Raw genomic sequence first — 19737 nt, forward strand, 5'->3', positions numbered from 1 at the left:
CCAAGTAAAAAACACAGAAGCTGTTCATGAATGAAATGATACGGTCCTGACAGCCGGTACGTATGAAGTTCAGCCACAATTTCAAACAGAAAAGTGAGCCCAGTTTTTTCATCTTTTTTTGTCCACTCAGGAGCGAGTTTTGGTTTCTGCTCGTTGCACACCAAAGAACCGTCACGGGAGGCCGTTAGCGAGGAGGCCTTGCCCGGTGTACCTCTTTACTGTATTAGACAGTAGTGCTGAGTTCTCTGAAGCCATGCCCATGAAAGTCATCGTTCGTCTCTCTTTCATTCCCATCAGCAACAGAAAGTCGATGCTACGTTTAAAGGCATTGATGTGCGCACACACACAGACACAGACACACACACATCCCCCTTATTTAATTATAGAATTTATGTTAGCATAAGACAAAGCAAGCTTCAAACGAGTTGCACAACTCCATATCATACAGAAAGTGTCCCTCCTCCAGACTTGTGTATGTGTGTGTGTGTGTGTGTGTGTGTGTGGTATGTAGTCAGCCCCCGCCCCTCCCCGCCTCCCCCTCAGCCATGGGGTCGGGTGTAAGTGTTAGAGATACTGGGTGTAACTGCAGGAGAGATACTGTGGGTTTCTCAAATCTGACCCGGACGCGGTCTTGCGGAGCGGCCGGCCTGGTGTCGGGTGACCCGGTGCGGTTCGCTGACCTCTTTGTTTTCACTGAACAAAACAGGCGTTCAGGGATGTAAGACGCTCGCGCGGTCTAGCAGGGGCCGCGGGTCGTGTAGGGGGATCTCTCTGATCGATCGGTCGCCATTGATTGCGGTCTCAAATCTGATTCAGTGTGTTTGATTTCAAAAAGACGGATGGGGGTTGCATGAATTATTAAACCGGTCTAACGATCACAATTAAGAAAAGTTTGGAGGGTATTTAATTTTTGGGAGTAGGGGGTTGGGAGGGTACCAATAAATGCAAAATAATGAAAAGAAAGTTAATAACATTGGATGGCCACAAATTTTCAACAACTTTAGATTTACTCAGCCAAGTGGCCTCTTAGTGGCTCGCTTTGATATCATACATAAACCATGGCATGTCTAATTGGCCCGAACCTTTCAACCTAATTCACTAATGAGATTGAGCGATTTCAAGATATATGTTCCCATCTCCACATTACACAGATTAAATATTGAACTGGACTCCATTAGTTATATTGAGCCGCGCTGAAACCCCGCAAACAGCCCCGGGTGCAGGTGAGGTGCACCCTATGGGCCACGGCGCGCGGGACTTCCCACAAGGGATCGTGGGTAATGGAACGGCCCCGGGGACCGCGCGGCTCGTGGTGACGCGGGCCCCGTCTCCGCCGCATCGACGCGGCCTTCCCTTACAATGAGCGCACGGGATGCTTCTCCGGTGATTAAGCTGCGGAGGTTTCTCTTTTCGTGGCGTCAGGACAAAACCCTGCGTCGAAGCGCAGGGGAGCTGACCGAACTAGCCTGACGTAGCCCTGCTGTCTGATTGGTACCTGCTCGCACTTAAACCTTCAGGTTAAAAATAATTCATGGTGCGTGACAAGCGGTTTTTTTCGGAGGCGATCTATTTCAGGAGTCCGTTTTCAGCACGTTTATTTTGATGTACTTAAGTATGTATAGGACCTATCAGTGTGTATACGTAGGCCTATGTAGCCTATATCCATTATTCATCCTTGAAACCCTGAATCCAGCGCATCCATCCAACCGGGCCTAGTGATTCATTTAATTGATCCATTTTATTTAAGTTAACGTTGATGGCCATTGTAAAGGACCTGTAAGTGTTTGATTGCACAACGAGTCATCAGTCATAACGTTGTGTCTCCACCACTAACAGCTTGATGGTCCGAGGTAAGAGTCTGTACAGTGTTGTATTTCAGGCGCATTAACATAATTGCTTCTTGCCAACAAGTAGGCCTAGGCTATCCTTCTGTAACCCGAGTTTTAAATGTTTAATTAAGTTATTATCAGTCACTAAACCTTGTCAATGATTGGGACAGGGATATTGTTGTCACTTTAATGTTAAACGCGCCGTGCTTGACACACTAGCATTAAATGTTACATTTTATGTTGCTATCATGAAGTTGTAGAAACAGAGTAGGAACAGCCTGTGTTTCCAGGTCTCCATTACAATCCTCTGGACGGCTTAACAGACCCTGGTTAGAGTTACACACACCTCCTGACAGATGTCTTCAAGGGGCTGGATGTTACTTATTTAAAACTAGCTCCCTTCTTCTTTTGACCCTGTATCAGGGGCCATTTTACCCATATGTATGTATACAGTGTATCCTTATTTAATTGTAGCAATATTTAGTTATGTTGTGTTTTGAATGGTGGAGAATTGTAAAGATAAATGTAGGCTACTAACCAACTTGTGATTGTCGATACGTCTAGTAATTTCCATAGGGGCCAAAGTAGGCCGAGGCCTCCCTCTTCATAAGAGATAAATTATTGTTAATTCATCACTGTTTTTAATCTTCTTGTATCTATGCAACATGATTGGTTATTTTCCACTTGCATTACACAGAACAAACTACATTGATGTGAGTTATGCAAAAGATAATAATCTCTGGTGCATGACTTGGTTACTCACCAACTGTTTATTTAGTATTTATTATGCACAGGATGATGCAGCAACATACCCAGCTGTGATGTATTTCAGCTTTTTCTCTCTAAATCACATTCAAATATAAAACAATTGTATATGAGTCTGTTCCCAATAAGGAACCTCCACGCATGATATGCAAAAAAAGATGCAGAAAACAATTGCATAACAGGAATGCAAATGACGTGTTTGGCCGATAAAATAAATGTGAAAAAGATATATGTGTTACCAAAGGTAGTAAAAGGAGTCAACCAAGGGGCAGCCGTCTCCTGCCGTTGGTTACTGTAATTCATCCCCCTATACACACACACACACACACACACACACACACACACACACACACACACACACACACACACACACACACACACACACACACACACACACACACACACACAAACACACACACACACGAACACACACCTCTGAGTTCCACCACCCAGCGTCAACCCCGAAAGCTTCCTTGAATTCCTTTTGTTTTGTTTTTTTGCTGACAGCAACATTTTCCTTTTTTATGCCGGGCAGTGTGTCGTCCTGTTTACAAGCTGAGAGGGGGGGGGGGGGGAGACGCACAGAGAGGCATGATGCTGTAAATGCAGCGTAGGCTAATAAAGCTAGATTTAATCTGCGTGGGATGGAGGAGGTGGAAATGGAGATGAGGAATCTCTTCGTCTTCTTCTTCTTCTTCTTCTTCTGATGGAGCCAGGGGCCATGAGCAGTTATGCTGGTCTCTCTAATTAGATGGGGGGGAGGGGGGTCAGTGACATGCTGGCCAATGAATCTCTCCAGACGCCTCTATGAAGCTGGAGATCGGATGGGAAGTGATAAAAGTGTGGAAGGGGTAAATAAATTATTAAGGAGGGGGGGGGCAGATGTTATCAGTGTTAGTGTGCGTGTCTGTGTGTGTTTATGTTTGTGTGTGTGTGGGTGGCTTCCGTTGTTTTTTTAAGATGAGAAAGATACCAGGTAGAAAGAGGCCACGCTAACCTGTGCTAAAGGCCTGTTGGTAAGAAGGGGCTAGCTAGCGTGTGCTAGAGGTTGCGCAGTAGGTAGAGGCCCAGCTAGTCTATACTCAAGGCAAGGTGCTAGGAAGAGGCCATGCTAGAGGGTGCTAGAGGCCTGGCACTAGAAAGAGGTCATACTAGCATGTGCTAGAGGCCTGGCAGTAGAAAGAGGCTAGCTAGCGTCTGCTAGAGGCCTGGCAGTACAAAGAGGCTAGCTAGCGTCTGCTAGAGGCCTGGCAGTAGAAAGAGGCTAGCTAGCGTCTGCTAGAGGCCTGGCAGTAGAAAGAGGCTAGCTAGCGTCTGCTAGAGGCCTGGCAGTAGAAAGAGGCTAGCTAGTGCGTGCTACATGCGACAGATGTTCTAATCAGAGTTATGCTTTGGAGGCTGAGACGCCAGCCTCACGGCTGCTGTTCAGCTGGCCGTACCCCGCAGCCCGGCTCCTCATTCCACTAATGTCCCTCCAACAGCCATATGCTCCCAGAGCGCTAATGACACGTGACGCTTTTTGCTTCTTTCTAGACTTTTTTTGTCAACTTTTTTCCAAAGAAGAACACAATCCAGCAAAGAACAATGTACCATAATAAAGATTTGAAACATAGTCATAGTAATAAAAATACAGTAATATAACATTAATGGTGATGGTATTGTGCTCTCTCCTCCCGCAGCTGTTCATGGTGGACAATGCGGCGGACGACTGGCGCATCGCCATGACGTACGAGCGCATCTTCTTCATCTGCCTGGAGATCCTGGTGTGTGCCATCCACCCCATCCCGGGGAACTACACCTTCACCTGGACGGCGCGGCTGGCCTTCACCTACATGGCCTCCAAGACGGACGCCGACGTGGACATCATCCTCTCCATCCCCATGTTCCTGCGGCTGTACCTGATCGCCCGCGTCATGCTGCTGCACAGCAAGCTGTTCACGGACGCCTCGTCGCGCAGCATCGGCGCGCTCAACAAGATCAACTTCAACACGCGCTTCGTCATGAAGACGCTCATGACCATCTGCCCCGGCACCGTGCTGCTGGTCTTCACCATCTCACTGTGGATCATCGCCGCCTGGACCGTCAGGGCCTGCGAGAGGTTAGACCCCCCCCCCCCCCCCCCTCACACACACCCCCCCCCCATCTCATGCTACATTGCTGCTAGCTAGCTCACTAGTAAAACAGTATAGCTTGTGATATCTTGCCCATGGGTCTTACCTTCTTCCTCACAATGTGTTATCTATGCCTTGCGTCTCACTAGTATAGCCTCATCGTAGCACCAAAGTATAGGTAAAGGATAAAGTATATGTATACATTTAGACATGATTAGATTATGATTATGATCTATTGTGTACTGGTCTACACAGTATAGCACTCCATCGAAATTTCTAATTGTAAGAAGAATTTAAAATATAAAAATAAAAATACACATATATATATATATGTAGTATAGTGGTGCTTAGCTTAGGGGTGTCAGATGCTCTTAGTCCATGCCTGGCTGGGCTATGCTGAGTTATTCCCTCAGCTGTTTTATAATTTATGAAAGCGATTGGAAAGGCTACCAGGTGTCTGTTTGATGTATTATGTTGTGTATAGGATTGTGGTTGAAGATGTGTATCCTGTGCAGTAACGGTGAGGTTTCCTTGGTTTGTTGTACAGATACCACGACAACATGGACATAACCAGCAACTTTCTAGGAGCCATGTGGTTGATCTCCATCACATTCCTCACCATCGGATATGGGGACATGGTCCCCAACACGTACTGTGGCAAGGGAGTGTGCCTCCTCACAGGCATCATGGTGAGGAGTGGTGATGACATGTTACTAGTCTCTCTATACATCACATGCACATACAGTACCTCTCAAATATATATGTCCAGTATCGTGTTTTTTCAGAGTACTCACAGTGTGTGTGTGTGTGTGTGTGTGTGTGTGTGTGTGTGTGTGTGTGTGTGTGTGTGTGTGTGTGTATGTGTATGTGTGTGTGTGAGGGGTTGTGTGTGTGTGTTTGTGTGTGTGTGTGTGTGTGTGTGTGTGTGTGTGTGTGTGTGTGTGTGTGTGTGTGTGTGTGTGTGTGTGTGTGTGTGTGCGTGGGTGTGTGTGTGTGTGTGTGAGAGGTTGTGTGGGTGTTTATGCGTGTGGGTGTGTGTGTGTGTGTGTGTGTGTGTGTGTGTGTGTGTGTGTGTGTGTGTGTGTGTGTGTGTGTGAGTGTGTGTGTGTGTGTGTGTGTGTGTGTGTGTGTGTGTGTGTGTGTGTGTGTGTGTGCGTTTTTGTGCATGCATGTTTGCGTGCGTGTTTTGTTTTGTTTTAGTTTCTGCCAACATTTGAGAAATGGGCCTGATGCTGAATTTTTAATTGTCTAAATACACTGAGGCAAAGCCATTCATAACCGGCACTCTGACAGGAAACTGTGAGCTCAGGAAAACTCGGCGGTTCTAAGTAAATGGATGGAGAGTTGACAGTGCTTGTTCTGCAGGGGGCCGGCTGCACTGCCCTGGTGGTGGCTGTGGTGGCCAAGAAGCTGGAGTTAACCAAAGCTGAGAAGCACGTCCACAACTTCATGATGGACACACAGCTAACAAAAAGAGTAAGTGCCCCTGTTTAGGTTACTGATAAAAAACGTTTTGTAGAAGATGCCTGTTGTTATAGACCCTAGTTCAATACAGGTATACAAAACCTAACAAAATGTAATTTATTTGTAACTTTATTTATAATGTGATATCGAAACGGTTGGGTGAATCCAATCACAGGGATAAAAAGCAAGAAGGGAGAACTGAACACCAGAACGATGTTTTAAACACACAGAGAACAGATCACAAGGGACAGAAACTGGAAAAACTGAAAGCCAGGAACACAGTTAAATCGAACAGAGTAATTAACACAGGGGGAACCAAATCCAGTAAGTTACACATGTGAACTAAATTTATGATCAACACAGGTGAATCAAATAATGTAATTAGCACTGGTGACCAGAATAAAATAAGCACGGTAATGAAGTCTTAAGTTTGTTAGCCGACTCTGAGTATGTATATTTATTATATATATTCATAACAAAATATTATATATACACATTACTGTTCTAAATTTCATTTAGTCTAATGTCTAGACATTGATAATGTAGTTAATTACTATTTTAGCTGGAAACGTCCATTTCCAGCAATCATCACTCCTGTGTAATTATATTAGCACAGCTGAAAGCTGTTGAATAAAAGTGTGAGTTTTCATGGAAAACATGAAATTATCTGGGTGAATGGTAGTGTTTCTATGTATAGATATATACTTTAGATACATTTAAGATATTTGGTAGGTGTGAAGTGATACACATCCCGCTGCCCATCCCTTCAAGCTGAAACGGCCTCTTGTTGTTTTCCTCCACAGGTGAAAAACACGGCGGCGAATGTTCTCAGGGAGACGTGGCTGATCTACAAGAACACCAAGCTGGTGCGGAAGATGGACCACGCCCGGGTCCGCAAGCACCAGAGGAAGTTCCTGCAAGCCATTCACCAGTAGGTGCCCCGTTCTTAGCCCTGAGCACCGTGAGCCCACCGTGAGCCCACCGTGTGAGCCCACCGTTACAGGGCTTCCGTGGTTACAGGAAGCCCTGTAACCCCTGCTGTCCTGTCAGCGTGTTCGCTGACGCCCCCGGGTTCACAGACCTGAGATCTGAATTGTTTGACACCTGTAGCAGAAGTATGCCTCCATGACGTGGAGCCATGTGGTACTGGTGTCCATAGGTTTCACCCGACCTGAATAACGTAACAAGTTCAACTTAGAAGGAAAGCAATATTTAGTCAAATATTTTGGCAATTTAGCAAAAGGTGTTATAGTCATAATCATAAAGGGACGCCTTTATGTCTTTGGGCGTAATCATTCTTTTGGCTTTTTATCTCTTCCTTCCTTTTTTAAGTTTGATTTTGTGTTCATTTACGTATTTATTTCTGTCTTTATTATCCTTCTACTCCTCTCAGTCCCAACCCCTCTCTTGGAACGCTGTGTGTTTCACAGCAAGGTGGAGGGAACACACATCTCTCTCTCTCTCTCTCTCTCTCTCTCTCTCTCTCTCTCTCTCTCTCTCTCTCTCTCTCTCTCTCTCTCTCTCTCTCGGCTGGTCCCAAGTTCACTTGTCAGCTAGTCTCTTAGTGGGTCTCCTGGGATCCTTCAACTGTGCTCTAACTCCAGGACATTATTGATTTTTTAGTTTGACCTGCTTCTTCTTTTTCCTGCACCGACGCCGACAGCACACACACACACACACACACACACACACACACACACAGAAACACACACAGAGTGCTGCTCCGTTAGATGCCATGTATTAAAAACTGTCACTGAAAACAACAGAGCTGAGTTATGAGTTCTAAATAATGTATTTCCTACGTTTTTTTGTTTTGATAGAAATCTAAATTCCAGTGAAATTGTTTACTGTTAGCTTTGTTTTATCGGTAAAACGTTCCAATAAGGGTACATTACTTAACCATAAATTACCAATAGTTAATGCCGTAATGATCATCAAGTTATAGTTAATTAACAGTTAACTCATGGTCTAGTAATAATTAACCAATGTTATTCACGTTCATGTTAACTAAAGTCATGTTGTTGCGTACCTTCACCAAACCTAACCCTAACCCGTATGCTAACTTTATATAATAATGATTCATCATTACTTTAATTAATTAATTATTAATGATTGATGATTAATGATTATTACTACATTAACTAATGTTCATTAATAATGAATGTGCTATTATTGTAAAGTTTTGCCGATTTGCCTGTTCTATTTTCTGTATTTTTTATATGTATAGGTGTGCTATGTGGTCTGCTCTGTTTGCAACTTTGTTTTGCTCATGAATCTTCTTGTTTGTTTAAAAGACATGAGGAGGATAAACCACACTTAGTAACGGGCTGATGTCTGCTGCTGTAACCTGCATCCACAAACCTGCTGCTCACCAGCCTCATGCTACACAAGCTTCATGCTACACAAGCGTCATGCTACACTAGCCTCATGCTACACAAGCTTCATGCTACACTAGTCTTGTGCAACACTAGCCTCATGCTACACAAGCCTCATGCTACACGAGCTTCATGCTATACTAGTCGTGTGCTACACTAGCCTCGTGCTACACCAGCCTCGCGCTACACCAGTCGGCTACACTAGCCTCATGCTGGACGAGCCTTGTGCTACACTAACCAAGTGCAACATTAGCCTTGTGCTACACTATTCTCATGCTACACCAGCCTCGCGCTACACTAGCTTTGTGCCACAACGGTCTTGCGTGCCACACTAACACCTTCAACCCCCAACCCCCAGACAGCCTAACATGTGAAAACAAGTTAAATCCACTAAGAGGTGTTCAGATGAGATACTAAAACAAAAACACAATTATTGCTGTCTTTGAAAAAGAACAAGGTCCTTCCACCCCAGGACAGCCGCTCAGCCATCCCATCCTCATGATGGACGTTTCTTTACTGTTTGACTGAGACGATGTTCGGCCGACCAGTTGGAGCAGTTGCATTTCGCCTGGCACCTGAGGGAGTATATTGTACTGTATTTATAGCTTTGATTACAGTCGGCTGAGGCTTTAGCCTCCTCTCCTGCACACACACACAGACACACAGACAACCACACCACCCCATGTACCACACTCGTGTTTTGACACGATAGCTTTGATTAAAGCCTGGGAGCGGGACCTGGCCGACTCCGGGCTCAAACCAAGGTGCTAGCACTACCTTGCACCCATAAATCCTGACACCAGATGTGCGGGGAGGCCACAAACCATAGCATCCATCATGTTTGTCCCGACACGTAGTCCGCCCAACGGGAAAAGGACTAGATCTATAAAACCTCATCCATGCTTCTACCGAGACCCCCTCCAATGTAACCTCGTCCCCGAACCCTATCTACACTCCCTCCTTTATCTAGCAGGACCTCCTCTATTAACCTAAAGGACTACAACTACCAGGACCTCCTCTTCAACGTATAGGACTACAACTACCAGGCTCCCCTGCATTGTAACCTTGAACGCCTCACGACCGACCGACTGTCCTCCCACACAGTCTCAACCTGTGAACAGACGAATCACTGCAGCTTTATTTGCCTCTGGCATATAAAAATGGCACTGTGAGTGGTTTGGGCATCTCTAGGTTTTCCCAGTAAAAGTCCCTGTCTAGTCACGACTGAGGGGGAAGTTACAGGTTACAGCAGCTAGACATTGAGGGGATGGTTTTCTGTGAATATATATATCGATCATGTTGAGCTGATGTTGTTGATAATTCATTTGTCTACTTCATGTTTCCTTTTTTGTTTCCTGTTTGTGTCGACACAATGCAATAGAGCTCGGAAGTAAGTGGTCGCCTCGCCTGTAGCAACACGGAGTGTGCATGCTGAGGACAGCTTGTCTTACAACCCCAATAATGAGACTTAAAAACGACACTCCCTCACGTTTGATAAGTGAAATTCATACCAGACGACCGCTTCCGGCCGTTAAACCATACAGTTTAATGTCTCTAGTTTCTTTTGGTTTTCATCAAGTGAAGCAAAGTAGCATTCTTTGGACCAGGAATACCACACACAATGCTTGTTATGTTTTGTAGTGAAGTCACACAGCTATGCTAAGCGGCATTCCAAACGATCTTCATTCACTGAAACACATTATTTTAAGACAATTTAAGACAAAGACAATCCCAACACCATTAAGAGACAGGCCGTCCAAACAATAAGTATTATTACTAAATACACACCAGGTCATTTTTAAACACAAGCATCCATTACGACTAATGCACTAACAATAACAAATCACATGAATTTCAATTATCTGTGAAGGAGGGTGTTTTTCTTTCCATTGTTGCATGAATGTGATGAACTATCTGAATCTTTAATCAGAAAGCCACTGATTAAACTCTAATCAACTCTGCTTTCACGTACCGAAGGATGACGTCTAGAGCTCACCAGGAGAGGCCCCCAACACACTATGACATGACCTTGGTGATGCGTCACCTCTCCCGGGGTTGTGCCACCTAGCACTTAGCGGCCGCGTGCTATGAATCTGGGGCTCAGGGGTCATCTTTCGGCTTGTGGAACCAGTTTCTAACGCCTGTTACGACTACATCTGCAGACACATCTCCCCCTCCATTTCTCTCTTGGACGACATCGTAGCCTGAAGGCGCGCACTCGCTCACTGTTGATAATTGGGTCTGCTTCGAAACCCAGTGGCAGGTGTTACAGGAGCTAGCTTAGACGTGAGTGATGGTAGTAGCGCAGAATGTCTGCATGCGTCGGTGGTGTTGGGGGTGACACACCAAAGCATGCAGGCAGATGTCCTAACAATTTGTTGGAGGACATTCGGACCAGTCTTGGCAGGAGATAGCCGATGCCCCGGCTTAGTTACTGATCCAACAGGCCTGTGTCTCCCCCCTCGATCCTGATCCTACCCGATGAGACGAAAGAACGGCAGGGAGAGAAGAGAGGAACGGGGATGATTGAGTAATCGTGTGTGTGTGTGTGTGTGTGTGTGTGTGTGTGTGTGTGTGTGTGTGTGTGTGTGTGTGTGTGTGTGTGTGTGTGTGTGTGTGTGTGTGTGTGTGTGTGTGTGTGTGCATTTGCGTGTGTGTGTGTGTGTGTGTGCTGGTCTGTTTAGCCCGGGGCTTCAGTGGATGTGGGGAACACACCGATGGGACAGAGAGAGATACGCTGCTGTAACACTGCAGGAGAACGATGAGAGCGCTTAGCAATCGCAACAGAACCATTAGAGGAGGAGTTGAGCGTGGAAAAGCCCGCAAAACACACACTTCTCTGCCCACTAAATAGTTAAACAAAGGTCATGATAATGATGGATAGAGAGAGAGAGAGAAAGCAGACGTTTTAGAGCACTATTTGAGATTGCCCCCTGAGTGAAGGATAAGCAGCCATTGACCATGGGCGCGTTTTAACCTGATGAAGAGGGGAGTTAGAGCTCTCGGGGAGAATGCAAAGCAGGCGGATGAGTCACAGACACAAAAGGACATGTGGACGTAACGGAGAGGACACGCTGACCCCGACCAGTCACTCCACTATTGGTCATCCAGCCGTGAAATGTAGACCTCCTTAACAGGCCCGATGTCAACCACGCCTGCCATTGAACATGAAATACCTCCCACACCATCGCAGACGGGCCCTTCATTTGGTGTCTTTAATCTGATATATGATCCTGTTAATGGAAGTGCTACTTACGCTAAATGCATTCTCCACTCAACTTATTTATTTATTTGGAGTGTGTGCATTGGCGTAGCGTCGGGTTCCCTCGTGAGTCGTAGGGACGAGACGGGACACATTTTGTCATCTTCATATGGGACACCCTCTGATGGTTTCTTAGCTATCATCTACGCTCAACGTCTGCCTGTATGAGCCGCGCGGAAGAGACCCTGAACTGCATGACGAGCTGTTAGCCGCGCGTCTTTAAGGAGGTCCTTCTTCTTCTGTTTCCTCTCAATGCGTGCGTCCGAATCACAACCATCTTCTGGTGTTACTTCAAGTGCTTTGGTTTGATTAAGGGTGTTTGGTTTGATTAAGGGTGTATGGTTTGAATTAGGTGTGTTTCTTTTACCCATACTTATATATAAAACTCCATTATTTAAATGAATTGCCCCCCCCCCCCCCGCCTTCAGTTTGAAACACTTGTCACAATCAAAACATTTGGATGAAAGCCTGATTAGACTAGAAAACGACATGAATTTAAATTCCAACGACTCACATTAATGCACCTCATAGCTAACCTAGAAATATCTTGATTTTGATTATTAGATTCTTTTTTTGTTTATTTTTGCATTCAAGTGCTATAACAACTAGAAACATTGTACAATTAGCTGCTAAACAAACCTATGCTTGACGTAGGTGGCTTTGAAACTCCATAATTCACCCATTCAAATTTGGAAATGCTTGCCAATATTAAGTGCATATTCCCGATTTCTTTGTCATTACTTCCTATATTTTTTGTATTTATATAAACAATATATTTATATATTGTTTGCTCGTAATACATTAGACAGCATCATCTCTCTGGCGTAACTTCCGGAGGACATTGAATTGGGTTTGATCTTACTTTACTCCTCTCCGTGACCGCTCCACTTGCATGAAGCTGAACCAACCAGAACCTTGCAATCCCTTGCATTTCTCTACACACCCCCATGTGCATGTCCTGGGAGATTCCTCCGTGTGTGTATGGCCTGTATGTGCACACCAAATGGTTTGGTCAATTCTAAATAGCCCCCTTTTTTTGTTTTCATTTGGGTTCTGAATGAATCTTGTGTTCAGATTAAGAAGTGTTAAAATGGAGCAACGCAAGCTGAATGACCAAGCAAACTCACTAGTGGACCTGGCCAAGGTAAGCTAGACTCACAGTTTACTGCTTGGTTTATGAGGTCCACACTACCACAGTATGTGCTGCTGCTACTGCTGCAAAAAAAGAAAAAAACGCTGGTTGCTAGGTGGGACAGATTTTGAAATGCATGCAAATCCACTCTCTTAACTGTGTCCCGTGATACAATCAAAGTCTACAGGTGTCAAATAAACAGACAGGCTTTTCCGTTCATGACTGTACGAAAAGCAATGAGGTATAACGCTGATGTATGAGTTCCACGTGCTTTCATTCAAAGAGATTCTGTGATGCGACATGTCTGAAATAACCCCCATGTTGGTTGGACAAAAGCCAAATCCCATCCTCACTTTCCAGGTATTTTCCCCAAGAGAGAGGGAGAGAGAGAGAGAGAAAGAGAGAGATTAAATGAGAATAACTTCTTCAGTGTGTTACGACCGAGTGCCACAGCTAATGCATCACGTTAGGTTTGTGTCCAGATGCACTAAACAGAAGTTGACACACCTTACAGGAGAAAGAGAGAGAAAGGGAACTGGGCCGGGCGAAGAGCCAGCCTGACACAGCAGAAACAGTAACCTGGAGAGGGAGACACGCCGAGATCCGATGATTCAGCCAGTAGAGCGGGAGACAGAGGGGGGGAGGGGGGAGACAGAGAGCAAAGAGGGACTATAGGGAAGATAAAGGGGGAAGAGAGAGGGGAGAGAAGGGGCAGAAGTGCTTTGACATTCAAATGTCCTCACTGATCCAGTTGCCAACGTGTTATGAAAGATACTGGCTAACACTGGACAGTCACCCAAGTGCTAGAACGCAGCAACTCCAGAGGGACTGGCGCGATAAGATTCATTCAGCCTGTGACCACCATTCAACCCACCTAGCCCATTTTCATCGTTTTCATGAGGGTCCCTGACCAGGAGAGGGCACTGTAAGCCTTCTTCCTCGTGTCTCTGGGCTCCCCAGAGGATAGTTAGAGCTAACACAAAGACTGAAATATTCTTGGCAGCTGCATAGCCACTGCAGTACCATTTAGAAACCCCTCAAATTAAAATGTATCCCGTTATTATCAGGCCCCGCACATCGTCTATTTTTAGAATACATTATGAGTTCTGTTTTATTGCTATTCTCAACACACTTAAAGATAATAGCGTTGCTGGGGAATATTTCTCTCGTGTGAGTTTACTGTATCCATCGTGGAGAGCAACTGGATGGGCTTGTGCAAGGTTTTTTTTTCGCCTCAAATTGTTGTCTCGTTAAAAGGGATTTGGTAGCTCTAGTGGTTATGGCTTTGCGATACGGATAGCTGTGGATCAATAACAATCGTACATATGTGCCTGCACCAGCAACTCTGTCCCCTGCTCGTTGCACACGTCAGCCCCTTGCTTTACTGCACTCTATCCTCCTGCCTGCGGGGGTTTTATGTCCGCTCATTAGTTTTAAACGCGCTCCTCTCACACCACGTCGCTCTCGACAACATGACACCAGAACAGAAGGTGGAACAAGCTATGAAAAAAAGAATGACACTGTGCGTTGGCCAGTCTGATCAGTAATTTTGATCCATATTTATTAATTTGTTTAGTAATTGAGTTCAATGCGAATTGATGAGTAACCGGACAGGCCGGCGGCATTCCTGAAACGTTAATTAGGCCTACTCACAGGAACCCAGTCTGTCTAACGTTACAGATATTAAACCTAACAGCCTGCACACAGTCCAACGACAGGGGCAATGACAACCCATGCTTAAAACGAAAATAGGCTTTCCTCCCGGTTCACTGCATCCCTTTTTCCGCTTTAAAATATCTTAAATAATTTTGGGGGAATTTAGATGTCTAGAACTAAAATGAGACCTAGATAGCAACAACCATAATGAGACCTAGCTAGATGGAAGCACCATGAGACCTAGTTAACTAGAAGCATAATGAGACCTAGTTAACTAGAAGCAAAATTCGACCTAGTTAACTAGAAGCATAATGAGATCTATACTAGAAGCATAATGAGACCTAGTTAACTAGAAGCATAATGAGACCTAGTTAACTTGAAGCCTGATGAGACCTAGATAGCTAGAAGCATAATAAGACCTAGTTGACTAGAAGCATAAGCATTTCAATAAACACGTTTAATTTAACTTGACAAATGTTATGACAGTCAAGTAACATCACCACTTAAGGCTAAATTTGAATCTTTATATGAATGTCTAATTAAATATTGGCAATTTAAAAATATTCCCAAATAAAATAATATATATTATAATTAAATGACTTTATAATTAAATGAAATTCGTATTCCATTCCATTAATAAAAAAAATTCTACCTCCATCACCAGGGAACTCCATATTAATAAGTATGTATAAGCATCTACTGATAAGCACACTAAAGAGCCCTATTTAGTGGTTATGTATGAACCATCATGACCCCAGTATTTTAGACTGTCCGTCACTCCAGACACGAGAAGGTACAAGGCAAGTGATGACTGCTAACCGCCTTTCTCCCCCCTCCTTTGTCCCACTTCTGAAATCCTATTCAACTTCTCAATTTAACACTATTTCTAACTGTATGAGATACTGAGAGTTGAAAATGTAAACAAGAAATGAGGTCACTATATTGAAACAAAATTCTAACGCTCACTAGTTTGATACAATCAAATATTAGCAAAAGTCTTTGTTGCGTAACACCAGAAGGATAATCTGTTGCTCAGTGAGAGAAAAATGGCTTAAATAAGAGTTTCAAATCTGTAGAAAAAATAAAGCATTTTAGACTTCTCAAATGTATTGGTTAATCCCGAATTAGCACAATGACTTGAATCCTTGCTACATTGGAGTAAGCCTATAAGAGGGTCTCTGGACATCCCATCGCAATGACTGCTTCCCTTTCTGAAGTATAAGAGCTTTAGAATGTTATTGGTCGTAATGGTGTTCATTGTTTAGAATCAATCAATCGTAAATTGTTTGTCATTATAGGGGGGGAGCTCGGACAGTTCCTAGCACAACATTGTTGTGTTTGAAACTCCCCGGGTGTTTCTGATGCAAGAAATGGCGAAATAAAGTTACGAATAGCCTAGTTGACAGTATATTTATGTTTATTTAGGTATCGCCATGTGTTGTTCGCAATGCGCAATCTGTTTTTTTTTTATTGTTATTATATTGTTAGGATATGTAAGCTCTGTTCTTGTTCTGTATTATATTTTTTGGAGTGGTATTAACATTGATAATGGATTTGATAATTCCTGATCCATTCGTTTGTGTATCGGTGGAAAAAAACCCTCTGTTGTGTGTTTGCGTGTCTGTTTGCTTGCGTGCGTAGGGTTTAGGATATCATTGGTTGAATTTCAAGCCTGGTGTTTCCACTGACATTCTAAGGTCATCCCTGAAATGTTTAGTAGTTAGCATACTTGTTTTGACTTTTGTATAGTCTGACTGGAAATAGACAGAAAGCAATCTTTCCCCCCTTTTGCACATTTTGCTTAAATTCCACAACAAATACGTGCCAGAAGTTCACTTACAAAATGAAGAATGGAGAGGCAAAGCAGGCCACGGTCAAACTACACAACTATTTCAGAAATTCAGCTTTTCATGTAATTTAAGGATGGGAAATGGGCCTAAATATACAAAGAATGTGTTTGTGGCTAAATATGCAAAGAAATCCTTCAGCCCAACACAATGACCCTCACCAATCCATATCTGAACCCCTAACTGGGAAGAGATAACACTGTGTACTCTCCCTCTCTCTCTCTCTCTCTCTCTCTCTCTCTCTCTCTCTCTCTCTCTCTCTCTCTCTCTCTCTCTCTCTCTCTCTCCCTCTCTCCCTCTCTCCCTCTCTCTCCCTCTCTCCCTCTCTCCCTCCCTCTCTCCTCTATCTTGTTATCTCCCAGACCCAGAACGTCATGTACGACATGATATCGGACCTGAACGAGCGCGGGGAGGACATGGAGAAGAGGATAGCGCTGCTGGAGGCCAAGCTGGAGACGTTGCTAGGCAACCTGCAGGCTCTGCCGGGGCTCATCAGTCAGGTGATCAGCCAGCAGCACAGAGACTTCCTGGAGGTGCAGCTGCAACCCTACGACAAACACAGCCCCGACCGCTCGCAGTCGGTGTCGCGGAGGCGCTCGTCCTCCACGGCCCCGCCCACCTCCTCTGAGAGCAGCTAAGGGTCCCGTGAAGAGGAAGAGGAGGAGGAGGAGGTGCAGCCGCAGGAGGTGTCGGAGGAGGGGCAGGAGGAGGAGGGGGGTGGGGGTCTCTTCCACTGCTGGAGACGTTTGCCATCATATGGCCGAGTTGCATTTATCGTAAAGCCTTATGGTTTCAGTAAGTTTTATCCCAAAAATTCTGATGACAGAATCAAGAGATCGGATTGTGATGCACATACGATGCGTTCTCACAATGGATAACTTCATGCTGTTATTTATTTTTTATTACCTCAAAAGCAGAGTTGTTATCCACTGGTGACTTGACCGCGAATAATGGCGCTGTCCTCAGTCAAATATCAACCTTTATTTAAAAAAAGGAACCGATGGGAAGACGACACAACTCCATCTCTATGCAGAGGTATAGCCAGTTCTAGGTAGCGAGGTTACCACGTGTGAAAATATTGCACTAAAATAGTGCTTTCCACAGACTCTTTTTTGTGCTTTTTTCTGGCTTGAATCAGATGCAGTGTTCCTCAAAGTAAACTGAGAAACCGGGCAGCCTGTTAGCCAGAGAGCTTCACAGTAACACTTCTCTTGAGGAAAATAAAACGCTGGACTAACGTGACCACAAGAAGGCAGAAGACCATCCTCCACTCTGCCACTCAGAGAAACCTTATGAAGCTTGTAATGAGGATGGGGGGGAAATGCATATATCTTTTAGGTTAGAATACAACACTAACCCCTACTATAGCGGTCTTCCATGTCAAGAGTGCCCCACTAGAATGACTATTTTTGGGGAGACATTGCTAAACAATTTAATCCTCTAGTCAGAATTAATGCATCGGAATCTGTACTTGCACTTACTTTTTAATCAATGCACTTCAATGCTGACTGACGTATTATTATAAGGATGCGTTGCTGATGAAAAGACAAACATTAGAGATGTTTGGGCATGGGTTTATTATCTTGTTTCTCCAGCTAATGGCTGATTGGTTGAAAGGGGTTGTTTCCAACGAGGAAGCAGTTCCTTGCCGGGGTCAACTGAAATGCAAACCAACTCAATGTAACGTGAATGTCTTAGCCCCTGTCCTGTGCCATCTATGCTAACTGTCACCCCCTCAGCCGGGCAACAATATGCTGAGAAGTATGTTACCAAAACCACATCTACCTTTTAAGAAAAAAACATATTTTTATATTTTCAACGGGAGAAGCACACCTCTTGCAAGAACAGCAAAACCACGAGATAATGAGGGGTACAAATGGACAGTGTCAGCATATATTGCATATGTGTCAACATATCGGACAGGGGTTAAAATATGATAAGGACATCTATTTGGTTCATCTGACCTCAACAGCCTAATCATATAATGTGTCGTGTTTTATTTCAGATATCATTCATATCAAATACATCGGACTTCATTGTTGGTAAAAAAAAAAAAAGTTGAATGTAACGGTTTTAAGTTGATAGTTTTGTGTGGCCTGTAATTTTTATCCTACCCAACAGCTAAGAATGATCCTGGTAATATACTGTATCTTAAACCAAACTTCTGAAACTTCACAAGCTCGTCTAAACTCTCTCCATGTCGACCCTTAAACAGTATTTAGACAACAGTTGTTAAGAGCATTTTAGTGAATCACTTCTCTGGTGACGGTCACCTGTCCAGTCCATTCTCCAACCATGTTTTTAGCACAACCGACTCATTAGGTTAACCAGTCAGTCAAAAACCAAATACCACAAGGATTATAGATGTTCAGTTCAGGAACTCCAGCAACATAGAAACCAATGAGAGGTTATACTGTATGCGAATAAGATATTAAACAATAAAATAATACTGTCTGGTGAAGTTCATTGTGTGTGTGTGTGTGTGTGTGTGTGTGTGTGTGTGTGTGTGTGTGTGTGTGTGTGTGTGTGTGTGTGTGTGTGTGTGTGTGTGTGTGTGTGTGTGTGTGTGTGTGTGTGTGTGTGCGTGCGTGTGTGTGTGCATAATGCATTCACTTGAATAAATAAAAGCTGCTAGTTCTCTGAATTAACGACATAATTGATGTGAAAAAATTCTGCTCTGTTTTCTGAATTAATGAGATACATGAGATTTTGAGAGATACCACAAAGTCTTGAGAGAAACTACCGTTTATGGAGTTGGCCTATGGTTGCTGCTGCTTATCAGCCTCGCCCTCCAAAGGTGATTTCAAGTACGGGTTCGATATATGGTATCTGAGGTATTGGTTAATATGTCAAATGATGTAGGCCTAATCAAACTGTTCGCTTGACCACACGTAACGGAAGAGAATGCATTTTAGATGCATCATCTTATATCCAAGCCATATCGGTTCAATCCTGGAGAAACGCCACAAAGTCAAGCAGATCGTAATGGGCTTTCCTTCTGAACAACCGCAAGGTAGACTACTGAGGTTCACAAAGGAGACGAACTATTAAATTAGGCCCATCTCTCTACGTCTCAAACATAAACCAAAATAAAAATGGATTAGACTAAACTCAACAGGCGGGAAATATTTGCTTCTATGAAATCGAGCTCTCGAGTGAATGACACTTTCTGTATTTTGAGGATCTCATTATTTCAGAAAAACAAGCATTTTTCTTTTTATGAAAACCTTTCTCAGAAGTCTGAAATAACGAACTTTTTTATTCAGAAAAACAGAGCATAATTGTTTTCACAGCAT

The 19737-nt window shown here is 44.0% G+C and overlaps 1 protein-coding gene across 2 annotated transcripts in view; it reads left to right on the top strand.

Moving 5' to 3' along the window:
• The window catches only part of kcnn2 (potassium calcium-activated channel subfamily N member 2), a 24776-nt gene extending 5874 nt beyond the window's left edge, over positions 1–18902 (top strand). For both annotated transcript variants that reach the window (XM_030353539.1, XM_030353538.1), the window contains 7 exons: positions 4274–4692; positions 5253–5394; positions 6071–6181; positions 6973–7100; positions 9926–9934; positions 12881–12950; positions 16804–18902. In XM_030353539.1, coding sequence (XP_030209399.1) covers positions 4274–4692; positions 5253–5394; positions 6071–6181; positions 6973–7100; positions 9926–9934; positions 12881–12950; positions 16804–17079 — 1155 coding nt within the window. In that variant the 3' untranslated portion in view covers positions 17080–18902. The remainder of the gene's footprint in view (positions 1–4273; positions 4693–5252; positions 5395–6070; positions 6182–6972; positions 7101–9925; positions 9935–12880; positions 12951–16803) is intronic.
• The last annotated feature ends 835 nt before the right edge of the window (positions 18903–19737 follow it).

This window comes from Gadus morhua, chromosome 4 (genome assembly GCF_902167405.1).
Source record: "Gadus morhua chromosome 4, gadMor3.0, whole genome shotgun sequence".
Taxonomy (NCBI): domain Eukaryota; kingdom Metazoa; phylum Chordata; class Actinopteri; order Gadiformes; family Gadidae; genus Gadus; species Gadus morhua.